Source organism: Silene latifolia, chromosome 11 (genome assembly GCF_048544455.1).
Source record: "Silene latifolia isolate original U9 population chromosome 11, ASM4854445v1, whole genome shotgun sequence".
Taxonomy (NCBI): domain Eukaryota; kingdom Viridiplantae; phylum Streptophyta; class Magnoliopsida; order Caryophyllales; family Caryophyllaceae; genus Silene; species Silene latifolia.
Genome location: NC_133536.1, coordinates 26,708,411 through 26,729,505, shown reverse-complemented (window position 1 = coordinate 26,729,505; position 21,095 = coordinate 26,708,411). Strand labels below are relative to the sequence as shown.

At 40.6% G+C, this 21,095-nt stretch overlaps 1 protein-coding gene across 1 annotated transcript; it reads left to right on the top strand.

Moving 5' to 3' along the window:
* The first annotated feature begins 3,037 nt into the window (after positions 1-3,037).
* LOC141613143 (LEAF RUST 10 DISEASE-RESISTANCE LOCUS RECEPTOR-LIKE PROTEIN KINASE-like 2.4) lies at positions 3,038-5,267 on the top strand. The gene is made up of 3 exons (XM_074431879.1): positions 3,038-3,752; positions 3,854-3,886; positions 3,979-5,267. Exons 1-3 carry the CDS (start codon positions 3,038-3,040, stop codon positions 5,091-5,093), a joined length of 1,863 nt encoding a protein of 620 aa, XP_074287980.1. The 3' UTR covers positions 5,094-5,267.
* Positions 5,268-21,095: the final 15,828 nt, after the last annotated feature.

The window sequence follows — 21,095 nt, the reverse complement described above, 5'->3', positions numbered from 1 at the left end:
CAAATGTTGTTGGGATAGCCAGTGAATAGAGCGGTGTGAAGAATGTTTACTCCACCAGAAAGCCGCAATTAATGAGTCAATTTTTCTTGAAACGGAAAGCGGTAATGGGACAACCGCCAGAATATGAACCAACGAACCAAGCAAGATGGAGTTAATATTAACAAACTTGCTAGCTTGATATAGGTGAAGTGAAGACAAAGCCGAGATACGCATAGTAATCTTATCAAGAATTTCATTAAAAGCCGTCTTCTTACATTTTGGTAAATCAACCGGAACCCCCAAATAAGTATCAAAGGAATCACTTGCTTTCATACGCAGAATGGAGGTCATATGGGTTTTGAAATCTTCCGGTGAATTGGGACTAAATTTAATAAACGATTTTTGCAGATTAATCATCTGACCAGAAACGTCCTCAAATCCCTGGAAAATATCTCGGATAGCCTCAAAGGAAGCAGGCGTTGCCTTGTAGCAAATGAAAGCGTCATCGGCATAAAAAAGATGCGAGAGAGGCGGAGCATACCGCTAGATTTTGAGGCCAAAGATGCGGTGTTGGGATTCAGCCTGCTGAAGTTGACGAGATAGAATTTCCATACACAAAATAAATAGGTAAGTGTCTTTGTCACCTGCATGATCGACATCACAAAATGCATGAAGACGGGATGGAGAATCTCGATATAATTGGAGGCGAACGGTTTGAGTCCCTTGCAAGTAGCGAAGAAGACGCTTTAGCGCAGTCCAATGAGTGGTGGTGGGGTGATGTAGAAATTGAGCAAGGCGATTAATGGCAAAGGCAATGTCGGGCCTGTTTAGGGATATGTACTGTAGGCTACCAACAATAGCACGATAGTCGGAGTGGTCATGAATGGGTAGGTGGTCTTCACGAACCAAGGACGGAGATGTAGCCATGGGTGTCGTATTAGGCTTAACATTAATCATTTTGTACTTGGTTAGAAGATCATGAATATACTTGGATTGGTTTCGGTGAATTCCCAGAGAGTTATGACCATGAATTAGTGACAACTAAGGATAGAATTAAACGAACGGTTGTTGGTTTAATAACGGGACTAAATGTTTCATTAAAATCAATACCGGGTCTTTGATGGAATCCCTTAGCGACAAGACGAGCTTTGTGTTGTTTAAGGGTGCCATCGGGGTTAAATTTGTTCCTGTAAACCCACTTACATTTTATGACATTTTGAGATGAAGTGTGTGGAACAAGGGTCCAGGTTTGGTTTCGTTCAAGAGCATCAAATTCTTCTTGCATGGCATTTCTCCATTGAGGAAGAATAAGAGCTTGCTTGACGGTGTTGGGTAGAATATCACTGTTTGAGGAGGCTTGAGCGAGGTTGTTAGTGTAGTTAGGATTGGGTTTCCTAATGCCATTGTCGAGTCTTGTAACAATGGTCTTAGGAGGTGGTGGTACGGCTTGTTTGCGAGCTTTAGGAGCGGGTTTCGAGGGTGCAGCGGAAGAGAGAGGAGAAGCAGAAGTGGGAGTAATAGAGGAAGAGGAGTTGTGTTGATTGGGCTTATTATTGGGAGCAGTGGAGGGTGTTGTAGGCGAAGGGTGAGGTCGACGAGAATAAACAATGTGGATGGGATGGCGTGGTGGAGGCCTGGTGGACGTGGTGGATGAAGGGACCGAGGTAGGTGGCACGGTAGTGTCCGGCTGAGGAAGGAGCGGTATATGGAGAGTGCACCAGTCATCGAGTATAGGTGAAGGACTAGGTGTCGAGATGGTGTCACGAAATGGGTATTTATCTTCAATAAATTTCACATGCCGAGAAGTATAAATGCGATGGGTTTTTGGGTCTAAGCAGTGATAGGCACTTTGTGTGGTAGAGTAGCCAACAAAAATACATGCGATGGAGCGAGCTTCTAATTTATGTTTTGTATACGGTCTTAACCACGGATAACATAAGCATCCAAAATTGCGAAGTTTATGATATTCGGGTTGGATTTTATGCAATTTAAAATAAGGGGACTCACCATTTAAATTTTTAGTATGGAGTCGATTTATAAGGTATGTGGCGGTAGTAAATGCAAAGAGCCAATAAGTCGTGGGAAGGCCAGCGTGATTGAGTAATGCGAGGCCGGTTTCTACAATATGTCTATGTCGTCTTTCAGCATAGCCATTGTGTTCCGGTGTGTGTGGTGGACTTGTACTATGCGAGATGCCATCATCGAGTAAAGATTGATTTAATTTAATGTATTCGCCACCATTATCAGAAAAGAAGCGACGAATGGGTCGATTAAAATATTTCTCAACTAAAGCTTTAAATTGTGTAAATATTTGAGTGGTTTTAGATTTTCGTTTTAAAGGGTATAGCCAAACGTATTTAGTGAAATGGTCTACAAATATTACATAGTATTTGTAGTGGTCACGAGATAAGACTGGACTAGTCCAGAGGTCCGAAGAAAGCAAGTCGAGGGGTGCGTTGGACGTTAACGATGAAATAGAAAATGGTAGCTTCTTGCTTTTAGAGATACAACAGGCATGATAATGGTTGAACACATAAGTCCCATCCGGCCACCCTTCTTTAATATTCGTAAAAAGTTTGGTTGAAGCAGGGTACACTGTGAGGCATAATAAAATGATAGCAGTACTACAAGTTGATTCACTAAAATGGGCATGATCTACTGAAGCTATGTATCGAACAGAAGTGATATCAATTACAGTTCTACTGATGGAGACGGAATATGTTTACATTTATGAAAGAATAATCACAAATTGTTTGTATTCACTATTCAGGAAGGTGAGTGAGAAACATGTAAGCTTGAGTGCTTGACTGTTGACTTATCCCTTCAAAGACGCAGTAATAGTTGTAGAAGTATAGGACAATGATAGGCATTACCAATTTCCACAAGTATATGGTCTTGCAAACTTGATTAATCTTAATTATCTCTAGACAATAATTCAATATCATTAATAGTGTTAAAAGTAGAAACTTGAATTTTGCTAATGACACACATCTAAAAATTTCACTTCTAGAGGTACCTTATTCCTTCCTATGTGCATTTCCAAATGAGATCTCGACAAATGGTATCCTCAACATCTTCCCTGCACTTGCTCTCTTTTGCCATCTTTGTCGTCTTTGTTAGATTGCCTTCATCTGATGGTGTTGATGATTCGTATAAGACATGCTCTTCTTTATTATTTTCATGTGGGAAACTCAAAGATGTAGGGTTCCCATTTTGGGGAGATGGCAGGCCTCAATACTGTGGCCACCCGGCGTTGCGGCTTCAGTGTATTGATTATCCAACTGGTCATTACCCGTTTCTGAAAATTGGCCCAAAATACTTGGAAGGTTATAATGTTCTTAACATCACTTTCTTTGGTAATAACATAACTCTTGAACTTCGTGGGGCTCCGGAAAATACTTGTGGTTCTTACGGAAGAGATTTTGGTGACATACTTGAGTTCACCAGAAGGGTTGAGATGATTAACTTACTTTACAAGTGCAACAATGGGATAGTCCCAAACCGTAGTGATGGCAATGTTACATGCTATGAGAACTCTGCCAAATTTCCAGTTTATTATCGGAACAATAATTCAGCCCAAGGCCAATATGCATCTTGCAACTCTGCTCCGACTCCAGTCTTAAGGAAACAGTTTGATCTTTATAAGAAGGGTAATAAAACTGTCGCTCAGGTCTTATACGAGGGGTTTGAAGTGAATTATGCGTATCCCTTACAATCTGGTTGCATATGTGGCTCATCTTCGCCTTCAGATTTTGTGTGCCTCTGCAAACCAGGTAAGCATATGTACTACTCTAAGACGTAAATCTTTAATTTTTGTGTTGTTTTTTTTTTCTTACATATATATGCTTATAATTTCATATCATTAACTCCACAGCAATATCCAAAGGACTCATCATTGTTGGATCAGGTAATCTAGTGTTATTGTCAAAATACATTCAGCATCCAGTTCTAATGTTAATAAATTTACCTGACAATTATATGTCAATTCGTTTACTGCAGCTTCAATAGCAGTGGGGGTAGGACTGTTAATTGTTATTGCCTGGTTTCTAAGGAAAAAGAAATCAAGTCCGAAATTCGCTACGTTCTGGAAGTCAGAAGCCAGAACATGCCCCAATGTTGATGCGTTCTTACAAATTTATGGTTCGTTTTCTTTAACAAGACATACATACAAGAATTTAAAGAAAATCACAAATGATTTCAGAAAGAAACTTGGTGAAGGTGGCTATGCTATTGTTTACCAAGGTAAGTTAAAGAGCGGCTTTCTTGTGGCGGTGAAAGTCTTGAAACAATCAAAGGGAGACGGTGAAGACTTTATCAACGAGGTAGCTAGCATCAGTCGAACTAACCATGTCAATATTGTCACTCTTTTAGGTTTTTGCTTCGAGGGTAATAAAAGAGCCTTGATATATGAGTATTTACCGAATGGATCCCTTGAAAAATTCACATATCATGGTGCTGGTCCTAGTAATCAATCCTTACCATGGGAAACACTTCTTAATATAGCCATAGGGATCGCAAAAGGATTAGACTATTTACACCGAGGTTGTAATGCTCGTATTTTGCATTTCGACATCAAGCCTCACAATATACTACTTGATCAAGAGTTTATCCCGAAGATTTCAGACTTTGGCCTAGCCAGATTATGCCCCTTACAAAAAAGTACCATATCAATGATGGAAGCAAGAGGGACTATTGGGTACATAGCTCCAGAGGTATTCTGCAGAACAATTGGAGGAGTTTCCCACAAATCTGATGTTTATAGCTTTGGGATGATGGTTTTAGACATGGTATGTGGTAGAAACAATTTATCTGCAGATCAGCAAAAAAGCAGTGACCTGTATTTTCCGAAGTGGATATACGACAAACTTGAACTGCAGGAGGAAGCTTCATTTCAAGGAACTACAAATGACGAAGAAAAAGCATTGCAGACGAAGATGATTTTGGTAAGCTTATGGTGTATACAGACTTATCCTTCAAATCGGCCAACAATGACTACGGTGGTAGACATGCTACAAGGGTGTCTTGATTCGATACAAATGCCACCCAGGCCGAATTTATCTTCACCTCCAAGATTGGCCTTCAATACCTCAGGAACTATTACACAAACCCAGTGACCGGTCTGACATACACAAGATATTCATCTTTTTCTTGTAGCAATCTAGCTCAACTGGAGGTCTTGAGTTCGATTCTCTATAGAAGGAACAATGTTAAAACTAGTAGAGTAGAGTATTGCTGCCGATCCTACCCAACTGATATCTGTAAATCAGATAGTGCAAATTTAAAATAAATACTCGGTATATTTTATTTCTGGTATGTTTTGATCTGTCCTGCTTGAATTTACTCGCAAAATGAACCTATTCAGGAAATTATTCATCTTTGAGTATATATGTATTGTACCTCATGCTTGTAAATTGTAATGTTGAAAACTGTTTGGTCATTGAACTATCCATTTACATGGGCTTTCTATTAGATACTTGTGCTATATGCGCGCGCGTAATACATACTACTGAGCGAGCCTCATGAAAGATGGGATCTCACCCACCGAGGTAGTCCCACTCTTCTTTAATTAATATTCGTCAAAAGTTTGGTTGAAGCAGGGTAGAAGAGTGAGGCCTGATAAAATAATTGCTGTACTTTGAAATTTGAATATATTTGTTCTGGTCAGTAGTCATACTTGCTTTCATTTTTTTATTTAATAAATTATGCATTTACTATTAAATAAAAGTAACCAAACCAATCAATATCTTATTTTCAATACACAAAATATGTCACATACCTTCTTTGTAGGTCCATGATTACAAAATTTCCAAGAAAAGTATTATGCACTCAGTTTCAAGTGGAAAAAAATCAGCAAGTATGCTTAAATTATAGTCTGAATTCCAGAAGTAAAGCTACTTTTCTTAGAAGACAAAATAAAAAATGCATATTTTTCAACTATTTGGCTAGGAAGGTGATTGATAAGCTCATATATTTACCATCCATTTACCGTGTTTTATGCATAATAAGCGACACTAGGAAGCGGTTTTGCTGACTTATGTCTTTATTAACCAATTCCGAGTGTAGAGTTGTTATGGAGCTTTTGATCGTGTTTTGGAGGAAGCTCGGGGTGGTTCTAAGTCACAAGTGAAGCATGGAAGCAAGCTACAAGAGAACAAGGGAAGAACCATCCAAGAGAAGAAGCAAAGGAAAAAGTTGAAGCGGAAATCCAGCACACTGGGCGCACCGTGCGCCCCTCCTTATGCCATTGGGCGCACCGTGCGCCCTACCTGGGTTTTACACGTTTTGATTACGGGCTCCTTCCAACTTAAGCCCATCATTTCCTCTTTAACCTAGGACTATATATAGATGAATACCATTAGGGGTATTCATCATCTGAGGCTTAATTTTGTTAATCAAGTTGTAATTGAAGAATTATAATCTAATTTGGGTTTGAGATCTATTATGGAGAACTAATATTCTCTTCTTAATCCAACTCAAAGGTGTAATCTTTGGTTGTAAGACACTTAAATCTTTCCTTAATTTGTGTTATTGTTATTAATCTCTTGTGTTTATTGTTTTGAATTTTGGAAACCTTGTTTGATTATAGTAATTAACTGTGATTTCCTTGTTACTTAATCTTACCAAGTTCCTTAATTTATTGTTGTTTGGTTTATTAAGTGTGATTTCTTTATAATCCCATCTTGCAACAACTTGTTATTAGACTAATGAATGTGATTTCTGCTTGGTTTAATTAACATTTGAGAGATTAATTTGTGATTGCTCATTAATTGTGATTTCATTGTGAGTAATTGCACCTATTAGATTCCATTGCTACATCTTCTTGTTATCTACCTTATGTGTGTGATTTCCACTAGGGGAACTAATAAGTTGGGTCAATTAGTAAGTGTGATTTCCTTCTGATTGGCTTCTAATTAGAGGAATTTGGAGAATTAATCTCACTAATTATAGATACCTCATTTCTACACCTCCCGCCAACCACCCAGTGATGATTAGACCGCATGTTTGATACGCGGAACGATTTTATGACAGTCCGTAAGTTCGTCGACAAGTGATAGCTCAAACACTCAAGTCAACCCCTTAGTCGTCATCTACGGACCGATACAGTCGTTTTGACAGTAGTTAGAGTTCATTTGGAGTCCGGGTCAAAAACCGCTTCATTTTCTAAAAACCGTTTAAATGCCGAGTCGGAATATTTTGGAATGTTCTAGTATTCTCTGGATGTTTATTCCTAATTAAAATTAATATTTTAAGTAAATATCTACCGTAATATTGTGTTTTATGGAATAAGGAAGTGTATATCTACCGAAATTCCATAATAAAACGCGGAAATCTTTCTTGCTGAGGAGGAAACCTCTGGGGAAATGACGCAGCAGGTGCTGCGCCTCTTTGAAGGATCGCAATAGCTACTGCGCCTCTTCTCCAGCCCTCTTTTCGCACTTTTCAGGATATTTTCATGATATGTTTCCGTATTCGTGTCATTCCTAAACTCTTCCATATGTTTAATATAAATAGAGGTCTTCGGCCTCCATATTTGGCACGCGAGTGTTCCCTCTCTCTCTCTCTCTCTCTCTCTCTCTCTCTCTTTGTATTCTAGACCACGCTATTGCTTCCGACGCCAACGTGCTTGATCAATCGACCACGTAAGCTCAGATCATTCTGAGTCCCAGTCACGTTGCATAGACCGATCAATTTGATCAACTTCACCTTTTAATCAACCTAATCAATTTGTTAAATCCTCTAACGAGGTCACTTTCCACGCATATTTGAGTCGAGCAATCACTAAAACGATAACTTTAATCAATCTCGTTTCGTCAAACATGTAAGTCTGAGGGTGCAAATCCCATTTTATTATTATACTTTTATTTTGTATCAATTAATGTAGATCTATATCAAGAGCACGTTCGAAAACCGATTTAAAATCCATCTTTTAAAATCGTTTTTACAAAACAGCGGAGGTCAAACGTCGAGAAGAAACGCAGCAGCATCTGCGCCTCTTCGAAGGATCGCAGCCTTGCTGCGCCTCTTCCAGAGGTTGCTTGCTGCTCCTGCTCTTCTTCTTCTTCCTCGACTTCCTGCAAATTTCATTTTTTCTTATTCCTTTCGTTTTTTCTTTGTTGTTTCAGTATACAAATCATGTTTTAACAATTTCCTTTTAATTACAATGTTTAATTCGTCCTTAATCCCGAGTAATTCAATACTTGCGGGTTTTCGCCGTTTTAATTCAAATCGATTCTTCGGGGTTTCGACTTGTTCATGCCGAAGTTCCGGAATCCTAATTTGATACATAAGTTTTCTTCCGGATTTTATTTGTCCAGTTTCGTCTTAATCTACTCTCAAGTTTCGCTCCTTTTTGTATTTCCGACACGAGTTCATTGTGTAATCATAATCATGTAAACCGCTGTAATTTCTCGTTTTAATTCGTCTTATGACTTGCCCATATGCATATAATTGGTTAAAACACTTCAATTCGAGTCTAATATCGATAATCCATCCTAAATCTACCAACGAACTATTAACAATATTGCGGTTCTGACTTCACAGCCAGAACCCAGCTCTAGAACAGACGCATAAGGTGTTGCGCCTTTTCCAGAGGACGCAGCAGATGCTGCGCCTGTTCTGGGTTGGTGTCTGTCTCTGAACTCTTTCCCGCTTTGACGTAGCTCCTAATTACGGTTTAAACCAACTATTATCCGTATTATCACCTCTAATCTAACGTATTTTCATATTTTAAATTCTAATTTTATTTTCCTTTTATTTTCTTCTTCGAAATCCCGTCTTTTAGTGTGCTTTTGACGTAGATCAAATAAACTTTGTAATTCTTGTTCTTTTAATTATTTTAATTCATTTATCGTAATGTATGATTTAATTGTATGGCATTCACATGTATTGAATCTAACATCTACTTCGACCAAATTGTTTGTTAAAACACGTGTTAACCGACGTAGTCTAATTTCACATGTTAGGATTAATCCATGTTTGTTGCATTACATGCATTACATCGACGACATATCAAATATGAACAATTTCCCTAATCATTAGTAGAGGCCGCTATCGAGGCGGGCGGGATTAGGTGTTCGAATTAAAGAGCTTCCTAATACGTATCCTCACCCCTTACTCCAGTTATCTCTGGACATCCGTGTCCATTGGCATCTCGAGAGTCATTCTAGACATGGAATGCTAAGGGTAACGATTTCTTAGTATTCATGTCATTACCTTGTGTCTTGACGTGGCATGAGTATTCGAACGGTTTCCAATTTTTCCACAATAAATTGGTGGCGACTCCACAAATGCAGGCTTATTCAACCTTTCACTGGTTTCAATGCCTCACCAATCGGTAACGGCTCATGACGTGCTTTGGCAAACCAAGGTTCCGTGGGAGAAGTGTCGCCGCCTCAAAACCAGACAAATGCGCGGGTGCGCGCGGCGCGGGTGACCTATGTCCAGAGTTTGGCGACTCCGCTGGGGATGACACACTTACGTGTTACCCAAGGTGAAACTTGAACAAGGTTAGGGAATAGTTTATACGAGACAGTTGTCGATTTTCATTATTCGACCTTCTTAGGTCGTTTCATTCGGTCTTCCTAGGCCCTAAACCAACCCATTCGGCCAATCGTCCCGTCCGGACGGTCCAAATTCCTATTTGGGCCTAAAGATGGATATCGATTGACGTCAACCATACTGCGGTACATACTCATGTTTGTATCAAGAGCTTTCACTACTCGAGGAAATGGACTAGGAATCGACCTTACTCATGTTTGGCACGGACCTCTCCCCAGACCAGGGTTTGATTGCTTGGTATGGCATCCCACCTTTTTAAGCCAAAACCCTTTAAATGCACTCAGCATACCGTTATAATGCCCATATGTATGTTTGTATCATATACGTGATCACCATTTTGTAAACAAAACCATGACAAAATTTTGTAAAATTAAATCCATTTCAAAATATAAACATTTTCAAAAATGGCCTAAAATAGCGCAGAATAAGCCGAAACTCTGTCCAAATGTCGAGTCAAAACTTCGGGACTCAAACCCATTTCAAAACTCACTTCCAGTCAGCGCTCCTACAACTACACTACAGTTGTCTAAGACTAACATTTCAAAATTTATCATTTTCGAATCCCACTTGACACAGTGGCAAACACCCACTTCACGAGTCAGGTCCTTTTTGAGTAAGTGTGTGAAAATGATTGATCGTATTTTGATTCGTCGTCGATCTCTTATCCTCATTCCAAAATGGTGGGAACTAGTCAAGGAAGCGTTAATGGTCAACCCAAACAGCCCGAAAATGGTAATGATCAAATCCTAGCTGCACTCCTTCGTCTCCAGGCAAGCCAAGACCAAGCTTATGCTCGCCTTAATGCTATCGAAGGCCGTATTGTCGCTGTAGAAACTAGGCTTCCTCCTGCAGAGGATCCTATTCCCGACGCGCTCATGCGCGATTGTCCCTTTGAACAACCAGAAGTCAATCTTCCACCAGGTCCTACTGAAGCTGAAAAGCGACTCCAGTATTTGATGGAGCAACTAATTTATCTCAAGGGAGATGATATCTATAAGCAAAAAAGTCGCAAATATGAGGCGGTAAATGCTCAACTGCCAACTAACTTCAACATGACTGACATTCCGAAGTTTAAGGGGCATGAAAACCCTTTGAACCATATTCGTGCATTCAAAGATTATATGTCTATCAAAGGCATTAAGCCATAGATGTTCCTAAGGATCTTTCCTTCATCTCTTGATACTATTCCCAAGCAATGGTTCTACTCCTTGGATCACAAGAAAATTGCTACTTGGGACGATGTTGCAATTGAGTTCACCAAACAGTACGCAGATAATGCTGAAATTCAAATCAATATGCGCACTCTAGAGGTTCTTACTCAAAATGAGAAAGAAGGTTTCACCGACTTCCTAAGTAGGTGGAGAAAGACTAGCACGCAACTCGTCGAACGCCCAGACGAAGCTACTCTTGTTGAAAAGTTCGTGTACAATTTAAGGCCAATCTATGCGAACCATCTAAGGTACCAAAACATAAAGTCTTTCAAAGACTTAACTGTGCTAGGAACAAGAATTGAAGACGACATCCGTAAAGGACTCTTGTCCAAAATGATAGGTCGCGGGTATCAAGGCACAACGAGTCGTTCTTATGGCTCCACTAGCAAGACCGACGAGATCAACCTTGTCGAATCATCTACAAGAATAACCCGCAGAGGAAGTTCACCAACGTTGGTGACTCGTACTCCAATGCTCTAAAAAGATTGATGAAACAAGGTAAACTCCAACCCATAGGACCTACACCTGACCCAGAGAAGAAGTCTAGGTTCTGGGATGAGAATGCCTACTGCGAGTACCATAGAGGCAAAGGGCATGATAGAAAGAATTGTTTTAAATTGAAGCATGTCATTCAGGATATGATTGAAGATGAGCGCTTGCATATACCTCCTGCAAGCAAGCCTAGAAACACTCAGAATCCTCTTGGAATTCTGATGATCACAGATGAGGAATCCACCTTGGATTGTTCGCATCTCATTTCTCCAGCTGAAGATGAGGTCAATGCACTAGAAAATGAGGAGAGTTATTCCACCATCTCCCCTACTATCGCTGATTTTGTCGCATGGGCAAAGGGGGTAAGTAGACAAGTTTCAGAGCTAGAAGCTACAATGGCATCCCTATGCAATCCAACCACTATGCCTAGGGGAGACATGCCAGTGGTTCCAATCTTATCTCAAGGGTCCACAATGCAAGAAGTGATCGCAGTAACCGACAATCTAGCCGAGTAAATAATCAGCCTAGAAGCTGAAATCATAAGCTTGAGAGAGCTCAGTATCGTTAATAGAATATGGCGGATGGCGATGAAGATGTCTACCTCAAAGAACATTATCTGGTCAAGGTTAGTGAAGATCAAGATGTAGACCACCTTACTCGCTCGGGACGTCCATATCAAAATGTCACCCAAGGACAAACGAGTGGTCCAGTTGCAAATGGTCCAACTACTAACACCAATGTCGTCACACCAAATGATGGCGAAGATACATCTGCCAACCATTTATTGAAGCAACTTCAAAAGACAAAGGCTGATCTTTCAGTCTGGCAACTAGTTGCATGTTCATTTCCTCATCGCCAGGCTTTACTACAAGCATTGGCTAAATTGAACGTAGCACACGACTCTACACCCAATGACGTCGTCAACCTAGTCTTCCAAGGCTCAGTCAAGCTAAGTAACCCAGTTACTTTCTCAGACGAGGACTTGCCTCCCTCTGGCGTTACTCATAACCTCGCTCTATACATCACAGTCACATACTTGAATAAAAACATACCATTGACTTTGGTGGATGATGGCTCCGCAGTCAATGTCATACCACTAAAGGCGGCATACAAGTTAGGCATGAAAGAATCAGACTGGACTCCTACTAACCAAGGCGTTCGGGCATACGATGGAACGCGACGTAAAGTAGTGGGGCTAATTAACCTTACTGTGGCCACTGGGCCAATCGAGCGAAAGGTTAATTTTCAGATAGTGAACATCGAGGTATCTTTCAATATACTTCTAGGTAGACCCTGGATTCACGCTTCCAAAGCAGTGACATCCACCTTACACCAAAAGATCAAGATCCCTCTAGATGGCAAGGTAGTGACGATCACTTCATCACCTATCAAGGCCGTAATAGAGAAAATGACAAGCAACCAAATAGTTACAAATCCAGTGTACGAGCTTGGGGGATTTCAAATCATAAACCTTATAGAGAGCGAGCTGGCTCCCTTGTACTTCAACCCATACTCCCACTTAGTGGTCAACCACATACTCAAATCCCAGAGATACTTTCCAGAAATGCCACTAAACCCTATCAGAGAGAGTACCTTTACACCTTTTAAGGAAGGTAACTCCCAAAAGATACCACCGGGCTTTAGGGTACAAGCCCACGAAGGCCGAAACCCTCAAAATGCTTACTCAAGTTCAAAATCGCAAAAGTAAGGGAGTCCAAATGTAACCCTATCTCCCTACACGAAATGGGTACTTCGTTAGGGAAGGGGATTGCGAGTATTTTCATGGATTTCCCGAACCTTGGAGGTACAGAGGCATTCAACTAGCTGGAATCGAGGTCTTCTACAATTGCTACTTCATTCCTCTAGAAACGGTTCCTACCGTCAAAAATTGTCAGACACCTTGTCTCGATGAACAGGCTATTAGCCTTCTATTTGGAGAGGAGCGATTCGTCAAGGCAACGCAGGATGAGATCATTACCATGATACTTCAAGACGACCATTTCAACCCTACAACACTGATCACTGGCACCACCTCAAATCAACAGAAAGGATGGAGAAAGTCGATCAAGTGGACCAACAATCAAGGAAAACTCTTCAAGGTCACTACTGGAGAAGGAGAGATGTTCAAACAAGAACCCGAAGACGATGAATTCGAGTTAGTGTCAGAACCTCAGTCTAGAGAAGTCGCTAGAGAGTCTGCTCCTGTCTTCACTCCCTACCCTTTTGTTTCTCCTAGCATAGTATCACCTAGTAATAGTAGCTTGGGGAATGCCCCAACAACTGTCCCTTTGCCGCCACTGACTACCGTGCAGATGGCTTCTTTGTTTCAGCTATTCTCAAACATTAATATGAATAAATCTGATTCTGCTTACTCCTTTTGTTATTCTGAATGCAATTCTGTTTACGATGATAATGAGGATGATCCTGACCCAGACTCAATCGAATTACCTCCCTATATAATTACAGAAATACTAGAAGAGGGGGAAGAGGCACCAGTTATAGAAAACATCGAACCTATCAACGTAGGAACGAAATTAGAACCCCAAGAACTTAGGATAAGGACGACCCTAGACCCAACTGAAAGGGCCAGTTTCATCGACATCCTACATGAGTTCAAAGATGTCTTTGCTTGGTCCTACAAGGACATGCCAGGGATCGACAGGGATATTGCGGAACATCGCATTCCAATTAAGCCTGGTTTCAAACCTGTAAAGCAGAAGCTTCGGCGGATGAGGACAGAGTGGGATCTTAAGATTAAAGAAGAAGTCGATAAGCAATTCAAAGCCGGTTTCATCAAAGTTTCTGAGTATTCAGACTGGGTGGCTAATATAGTCCCCGTTCCCAAAAAGGATCGGCGAATCCGGGTTTGTGTTGATTTCAGAGACTTGAACAAAGCGAGTCCTAAAGACGACTTTTCTCTACCACACATCGATATATTGGTAGATAATACAGCAGATCACGCGTTTTTATCCTTCATGGACGAGTATGCATGGTATAACCAAATCAAGATGGCAAAGAAGATATGCACAAGACAGCCTTCACCACTCAGTGGGTGTGGATACGGGCCCACGGGGGCAAAAAGTGAAGCAAGCTTTTCCTCTTTGTTTGTTTTGCATTTGTGGAGTCGCCACCAATTTATTGTGGAAAATTGGAAACCGTTCGAATACCTCGTGTCATGTCAAGACACAAAGTAATGACATGAACACTAAGCACTCGTTACCCTTAGCATTCTATGTCTAGAATGACTCTCGTGGATGCCAATGAATACGGATGTTCACAGAGATCTGGAGTAAGGGGTGAGGGTACGTATTAGGAAGCTCTTTTGATCGAACACCTAATCACGCCCACCTCGATAGCGGCCTCTACTAATGATTAGGGAAATTGTCTATACTCGATATATTGTCGATTATATGTATGCAATGCAACATCCAATAAATTAGTCCTAGCATGTGAGAATTAACTAAGTCGGTTAACACATAATTTAACATACAATTAATGTCGAGGTAGAAATTTAGGTTAATTGCATGTGAAAGCATACAAGCATTACAATAATAATACAATAAAAATACAATAAAGAAAATTACAATAATTACATTGGATTTAATGATTTATGTCGAAAATACATTTAAAACGGATGGTTTTAGAAAAGAAATAAATAAATGAATAAACGAACAAATTATTAGGTGATAATACGAGTAATAGTTAATTAAATACGTAATTGATAAACTAGGTCAAGGCAGAAACGGGAGATCAGAGACAGAAATCAACCGGGAACAGGCGCAGCAGAGCTGCGTCCCTTGGAAGAGGCGCAGCAGTCGCCGCGTCTGTTCCTGGGTTGAGTTCTGGCTGTGAAGCCGGAACTGCATCTCGTTAATGTTCATTGGTGAATTTAAAGGTCGATTATGAATAATTGACTCGGATGAAAGTGATTAACAGATTATTTACATGTGAATGAGGTCATAAAAACGATAAAACACGGATGAAAACTTATTGGGATGAATTATTTACAAGATTAATGAGATTATTTGCAAATTAACAAACTAATCAAATTAATTAGACTAAACAGGTTATTAATAATGAATTAGTGATGGTGACGGTGAATAATAGATACAAGTATATCAAAGATGAATTGTAGAGATTCAATATGGGTAAATCGAATCTCTAAAAACTGAATTGATTTAATGACGAAAACCCGCAAATATGGATTATAAGGGATTTAAGTCGGGATTTAAAAGATGAAGAATTATTAACATGTTACAGGTTAAAATTATCATACTTAAATTATCGTGCTAAAGAACAATGAACAATTGAAAACGAAACAAAACAATCGAATTATCAAAAGACGAAGGAAGAAGAAAGGAAGCAGGAACTGCGGCAGCCTCACGAAGAGGCGCAGCAGGTTCTGCGTCCCTTCGAAGAGGCGCAGTAGTTGCTGCGTCCTTTCTCGACGGTTGTCTTCTGCTAATCCGTAAAAAGGGTTTTTAAACAAGGTTTTAAAAATCGGTTTTAAGCATATTTTCGACATAAATCTTACAATATTAATTACGATAATAAAGAACAATAAACAAAAGAAGGATTTACACCCTCAGACTTACATGTTTGACGAAATGAGATGAACTAAGTTGACGTTTAGTGATGCTCGACTCGAATGTAGACGAAAATGCCCTCTAGGAGAAAAACGAACAAGATTGATTAATGTTGATTGATGTGGAGTTGGTCAAATTGGTCGGTCATGCAAAACGAGGCTGGTACTCAGAAAGATCCGAGCTTACGTGGTCGAAAGTTCAAGCACGTAGACGCCAAAAAGTAAGAACGTGGTCTAGAATGCAAAGGGAGAAGAGAAGGGCGGACACTCGCGTGAGAAATATGAGAGACCGAAGGTCTCTATTTATACTAATCACACGGAAGAACTAGGGTTTTCGGAGAAACTTTGGAAGTGAATCTCGAAAAGATATGAAAAATACGCAGAAAAGGACTGAGGAAGAGGCGCAGCAAGCTCTGCGTCTCTTGGAAGAGGCGCAGCACTTGCTGCGTCCTTTCCTCAGTGGTTTCCTCTTGCGGAAGAAAGATTTCCGCGTTTCTATTATGGAATAGCGGATTAATCTCGTTTCCTTAATATTTTGTGTGAATATTACGGGAAATATTTTACTAAAGATCAAAAGATTGGAAAATATGGAATAGAAATATCCGGAACATTCTAGAACATTCTGACTCGGTTATTAGAAAATGAAGACGGTTGTTGACCTGGACTCCAAATGTACTCTAATTACTGCCAAAACGACCGTATCGGCACGTAGATGACAATTAAGAGGTAGACACAAGTGTTTGAGCGATCACTTGATGATAAACTTACGAACTGTTACAAATCGTTCCGTATACCAAACATGCGGCCCAATCATCACCGGGTGGTTTGCGGGAGGTGCAGAAATAAGGTATCTACAGTGGGGCACATACTGCTATACTGTTATGCCATTCGAGCTAATCAATGTTGGGGCTACGTACCAACGCACTGCGACTACTTTGCTACATGACATGATGCATAAAGAGGTGGAGGTGTACGTGGACGATATGATCAAATCTAAGGATAGAAAAGAGCACATCGCTAACCTTCGCAAATTCTTCCTCAGATTGCGCAAATACAATATGAGGCTCAATCTTCAGAAATGTGCATTTGGAGTAACGTCAGGCAAGCTTCTGGGATACGTTGTCAGCCAGAGGGGGATAGAAATTAATCCATCCAATATCAAAACCTTAATCGAGATGCCACAACCCCAAACAGAAAAAGAGGTTAAAGGATTCCTGGGCAAAGTGAAGTACATAAGTCGATCCATATCGAAACTCACCATGATCTGCGAACCTATCTTCAAAAAGCTCAAGAAAACGGACCATACCGTGTGGGACGATGACTGTCAAAAGGCATTTGACAGGATAAAGGAGATATTGGCCAAGCCACCAGTGCTAATGCCTCCCCAACAAGATCAACCTCTTGGTTTATATCTCATAGTTACCGAAACAGCCATGGGGCTATGCTCACACAGACTGTTGGAATAGAAGAAAGAGTTATCTACTACCTTAGTAAGAAGTTCTTAGAGTGCGAAAGTAAGTATACACCTCTCGAGAAGACATGCCTCGCTCTTGTGTGGGCAACAAAGAAGCTACACCATTACATGCTTAGCTACTCGGTCAAAGTGTATTCTAAAATGGATCCCGTCAAATACCTCTTCAAGAAACCCGTCCTCAATGGACTCTTGGCAAGATGAACCTTAATGCTCTCAGAGTTCGATCTCAAATACGTACCTTTGAAAGTCATAAAGGAACGTGCCGTGGCTGAATTATTCGCAGATAATCCTATCAACGATACGCAAGCAATAAACATGTGGTCATTTCCAGATGAGGACATTTTACAAACTAGTATAGATTCTTGGGATCTTTACTTTGATGGGGCATCCAATTTGAGAGGATTTGGAATAAGAGTGTTGCTCATTTCTCTTGAAGGCGAGCATATACCACTTTCTGTCAAACTCGACTTCGAGGTGACAAACAATGCAGCAGAGTATGAAGCTTGCCTCATTGGTCTACAAGCAGCAGTAAGTTTAAGCATCAAGAACCTTTGAGTTCACGGGGACTCATCTTTAATCATTAATCAAATCACTGGATCCTGGAAAATCCGAAGTGAAAGTCTAGCACCCTACCAGGCTAGGATAGATAGATTGCTCAATTCTTCGATCAGGTTACTTATTTACACATGCCTCGCGAATAAAATAAGTTTGCTGACGCTCTTGCAAAACTCGCATCCTTGATTAATATGCCAGACAACATGGTTGAAATGCCTTTGTGCATCGAACGGCGATCAGAGCCAGCCTATGTACACTTCCTTACAGATGAAGAGGAAAGCCCAGGGGAACCTTGGTTCCTGGCCATTCTAAATTTCAAGCTTATTGGTACATATCCACCAGATATGGATAAGAGGGGACAACACGCCATAGGCTTACTTGCCTCTCAATACCTTCTCATGCAGGGAGAGTTATACAAAAGAACACCACTTGGTATCCTCTTGCGTTGCCTTGATCATTCACCGGCATAGAAAGTAATGTAAGAAGTTCACGATGGAGAATGCGGTCCTCACATGAGTGGATCTATGATGGCAAAGAAAATTACGGGTATATGGTATTACTGGACGACAACGGAGTCAGATTGCATCAAATACGTCAGGCATTGTCATAATTGCCAGATCTTCGGAAATATGCAACATGTTCCTCCCTCAATGCTATATACGATGACATCTCCTTGACCATTTTCTGCTTGGGGAATATACATCATCGGGAAAATCACTCCAGTTGGGACAGGAGGCCATTGTTACATTTTAGTAGCTATCGACTATTTTACTAAATGGGTCGAGGTAGCATTTTACACTACCCTTACAGCCAAACCTGTGGCAAATTTCATACAAACCAATATCATCTGTCAATATGGTTGCCCACATGAAATCATCAGTGACAACGGGTCACATTTTCAGGCCGAAGTTGAATAGTTGCTAGCCAAATATAAGATCAATCATCACCATTCCTCGCTATATATACCTCAAATCAATGGCGCGGTGGAGGTAGCTAGCAAAAATGTCGTCACAATCCTCAAGAAAATGATCGACAATTATCGCGATTGGCCTAGCAAAATACCCTTTTGCTTTATGGGGATATCGCACGTCAGTAAGGACGCCCACTAGGGCTACTCCTTTCTATTTGACTTACGGCATGGAGGTTGTACAACCAGTAGAGCTAGAGATCCCATCCCTACGTATTTAACTCGAAAGTCAAATTCCAGAACCTGAATGGAATAGGGATAGGTATGATGAACTCGACCTCTGGGACGAACGGAGGCTACGCGCATTACATAATGTGCAGACATATCAGGCACTTATCAAACGAGCCTTTAATAAACGGGTCAAACCCAGAAAAATCAAGGAAGGGGATTTAGTACTCAAGCCAGTCAGAGCTCTCTAACCTGTCGATCCATAGGGAAAATTTAAGCCTAATTGGGCAGGACCATTTTTGGTCAAGTCCATACTTTCAGGGGGTGTGGTTAAGATCACAGACCTAGATAGGAATGAGTTTGCTAATCTGACTAACCTAAACCAATTGAAAAGGTACTACCCTTAGAATCGGATAAAACGCGCCTCGCGTGACACACGTGCCGCTCTTGCGACACGAAATAAAACAGCCCCTGGCCCGCTAAAAAAAGGATTATGGCATTTCGCTCTTGTGTTTTGACATTTTGACATCCTCATATCATCAAATAAATTGAATTGCATTTCCTTAGGAGTAAGTAAATCACACGCTTATTTTTTTAAAAGTTCATTACAAGCTCTTGCTTCGAACATTTATTCTTTTACATTTTTTCAAACTACGTACAGGGTTTGATTTCATTTTTTCTAATGAATATGTAGGCAATCCTTTACAGGATACAACCCGTCATCTCAAGATGTAAATAGAAGGACATTTGCATATTGCATTTGAAATTCGACAAGAATAAATAAAGAAAATTTATAAAAGTTTCTTAACTAATAAATCATTTATTCATTATTCCTTAAATAATAATAGTAATACGCCAAATACATATAAAATTAAAATGCTGAAAATTAAAATGATAGGCTAGGATTCTAAAAACCCCGCAATTTATTACAACTCAAAATAATAAATAATACTATTTAAAAATGACTAAGGCTACTCTTCAATTTTCCCCTTGCCTTTGTCGCCTTTGTCACATTTCTTGTCTCGGCCACGAGCAGGACGCTCTTGCGTTATCTCTGACCTAATCATTAACGGTCGTTCTCACGGTCTAGCTTTCCCATTTCGATCCATCACCATCTTCTCAGTAGGAGCATTCTTTGGTTTCTTCGACGGACGGACGACGACCCGATATCCGGCCTCTTCTTCCTCCTCAGTTAAGTACTTTTGGTTCTCCTTCGCCACTTCGCGGATCTTATAGTCTACAGGCCCGTGTTTCCTTAGCTTTTCACGCTCCTCGGGAGTGCCAGCTTTCCTCCACTGCAGATATGAGTCAGATACCCATAACGATCCAACCGGAACGGGTATGAACCACATATTCTTTTGGGCCCAGCGAATTTCTCACTCTCGACAAAAATCCGAAGTATGCGCCAAGGTAGTTTGAGGGACGGTGTCTAGCTTCGGGATTTTCTGTCTTAAGCCCACTTGCCTCATCAATCTCTCCAGAAAAGTATAGACCATGAATTCCAAGTCGGGAATGCGAATTGACCGAGTCGGATCCAACGACGATACTCCAGTCACTGATCTAAGATGCCACCATGGCACGATCCACCTAATCAAGGGCCCATCTTCACTCTTCAATTTATGTTCCCAATAATTTCACACTCGAGTGAAGTACACCATGTATAGCCTCGTTCTCATCGCAATTGATCGGGAGGGATATCCTATCACGTCAACTGGGGGCTCGATCAACCGCAACCTTTCCATTAGCCAGATCTGCAAAACGGGGACGGGAGTTAGTATCCAAAACCGGTCGAAAAAAAAACGCCGAATAGGACAAGAAGACGGGTTCTTACCTGTAAAATAATAGGACTCCCAAGATAAGGGTGCTCGTGGTTCGCCTTCCTATTGTCCAATCCTAGAATGGTCTTCCCTAAAACTAAGCATGCTGGGCTCCTACGCAGTTCAATTTGCTCCATTATGCTTAAAAATCGAGGGTCACCCCTCATCTCTTTGTCCACGTGCCCTCGCATGACATAGCAATGAAGAAGGCAAAATCCATAAGCTCTATGCCTCGCCACATAAGAGATAGTAGGGTCCTCCCTATTTATAAATTGATCGACAAATTCGA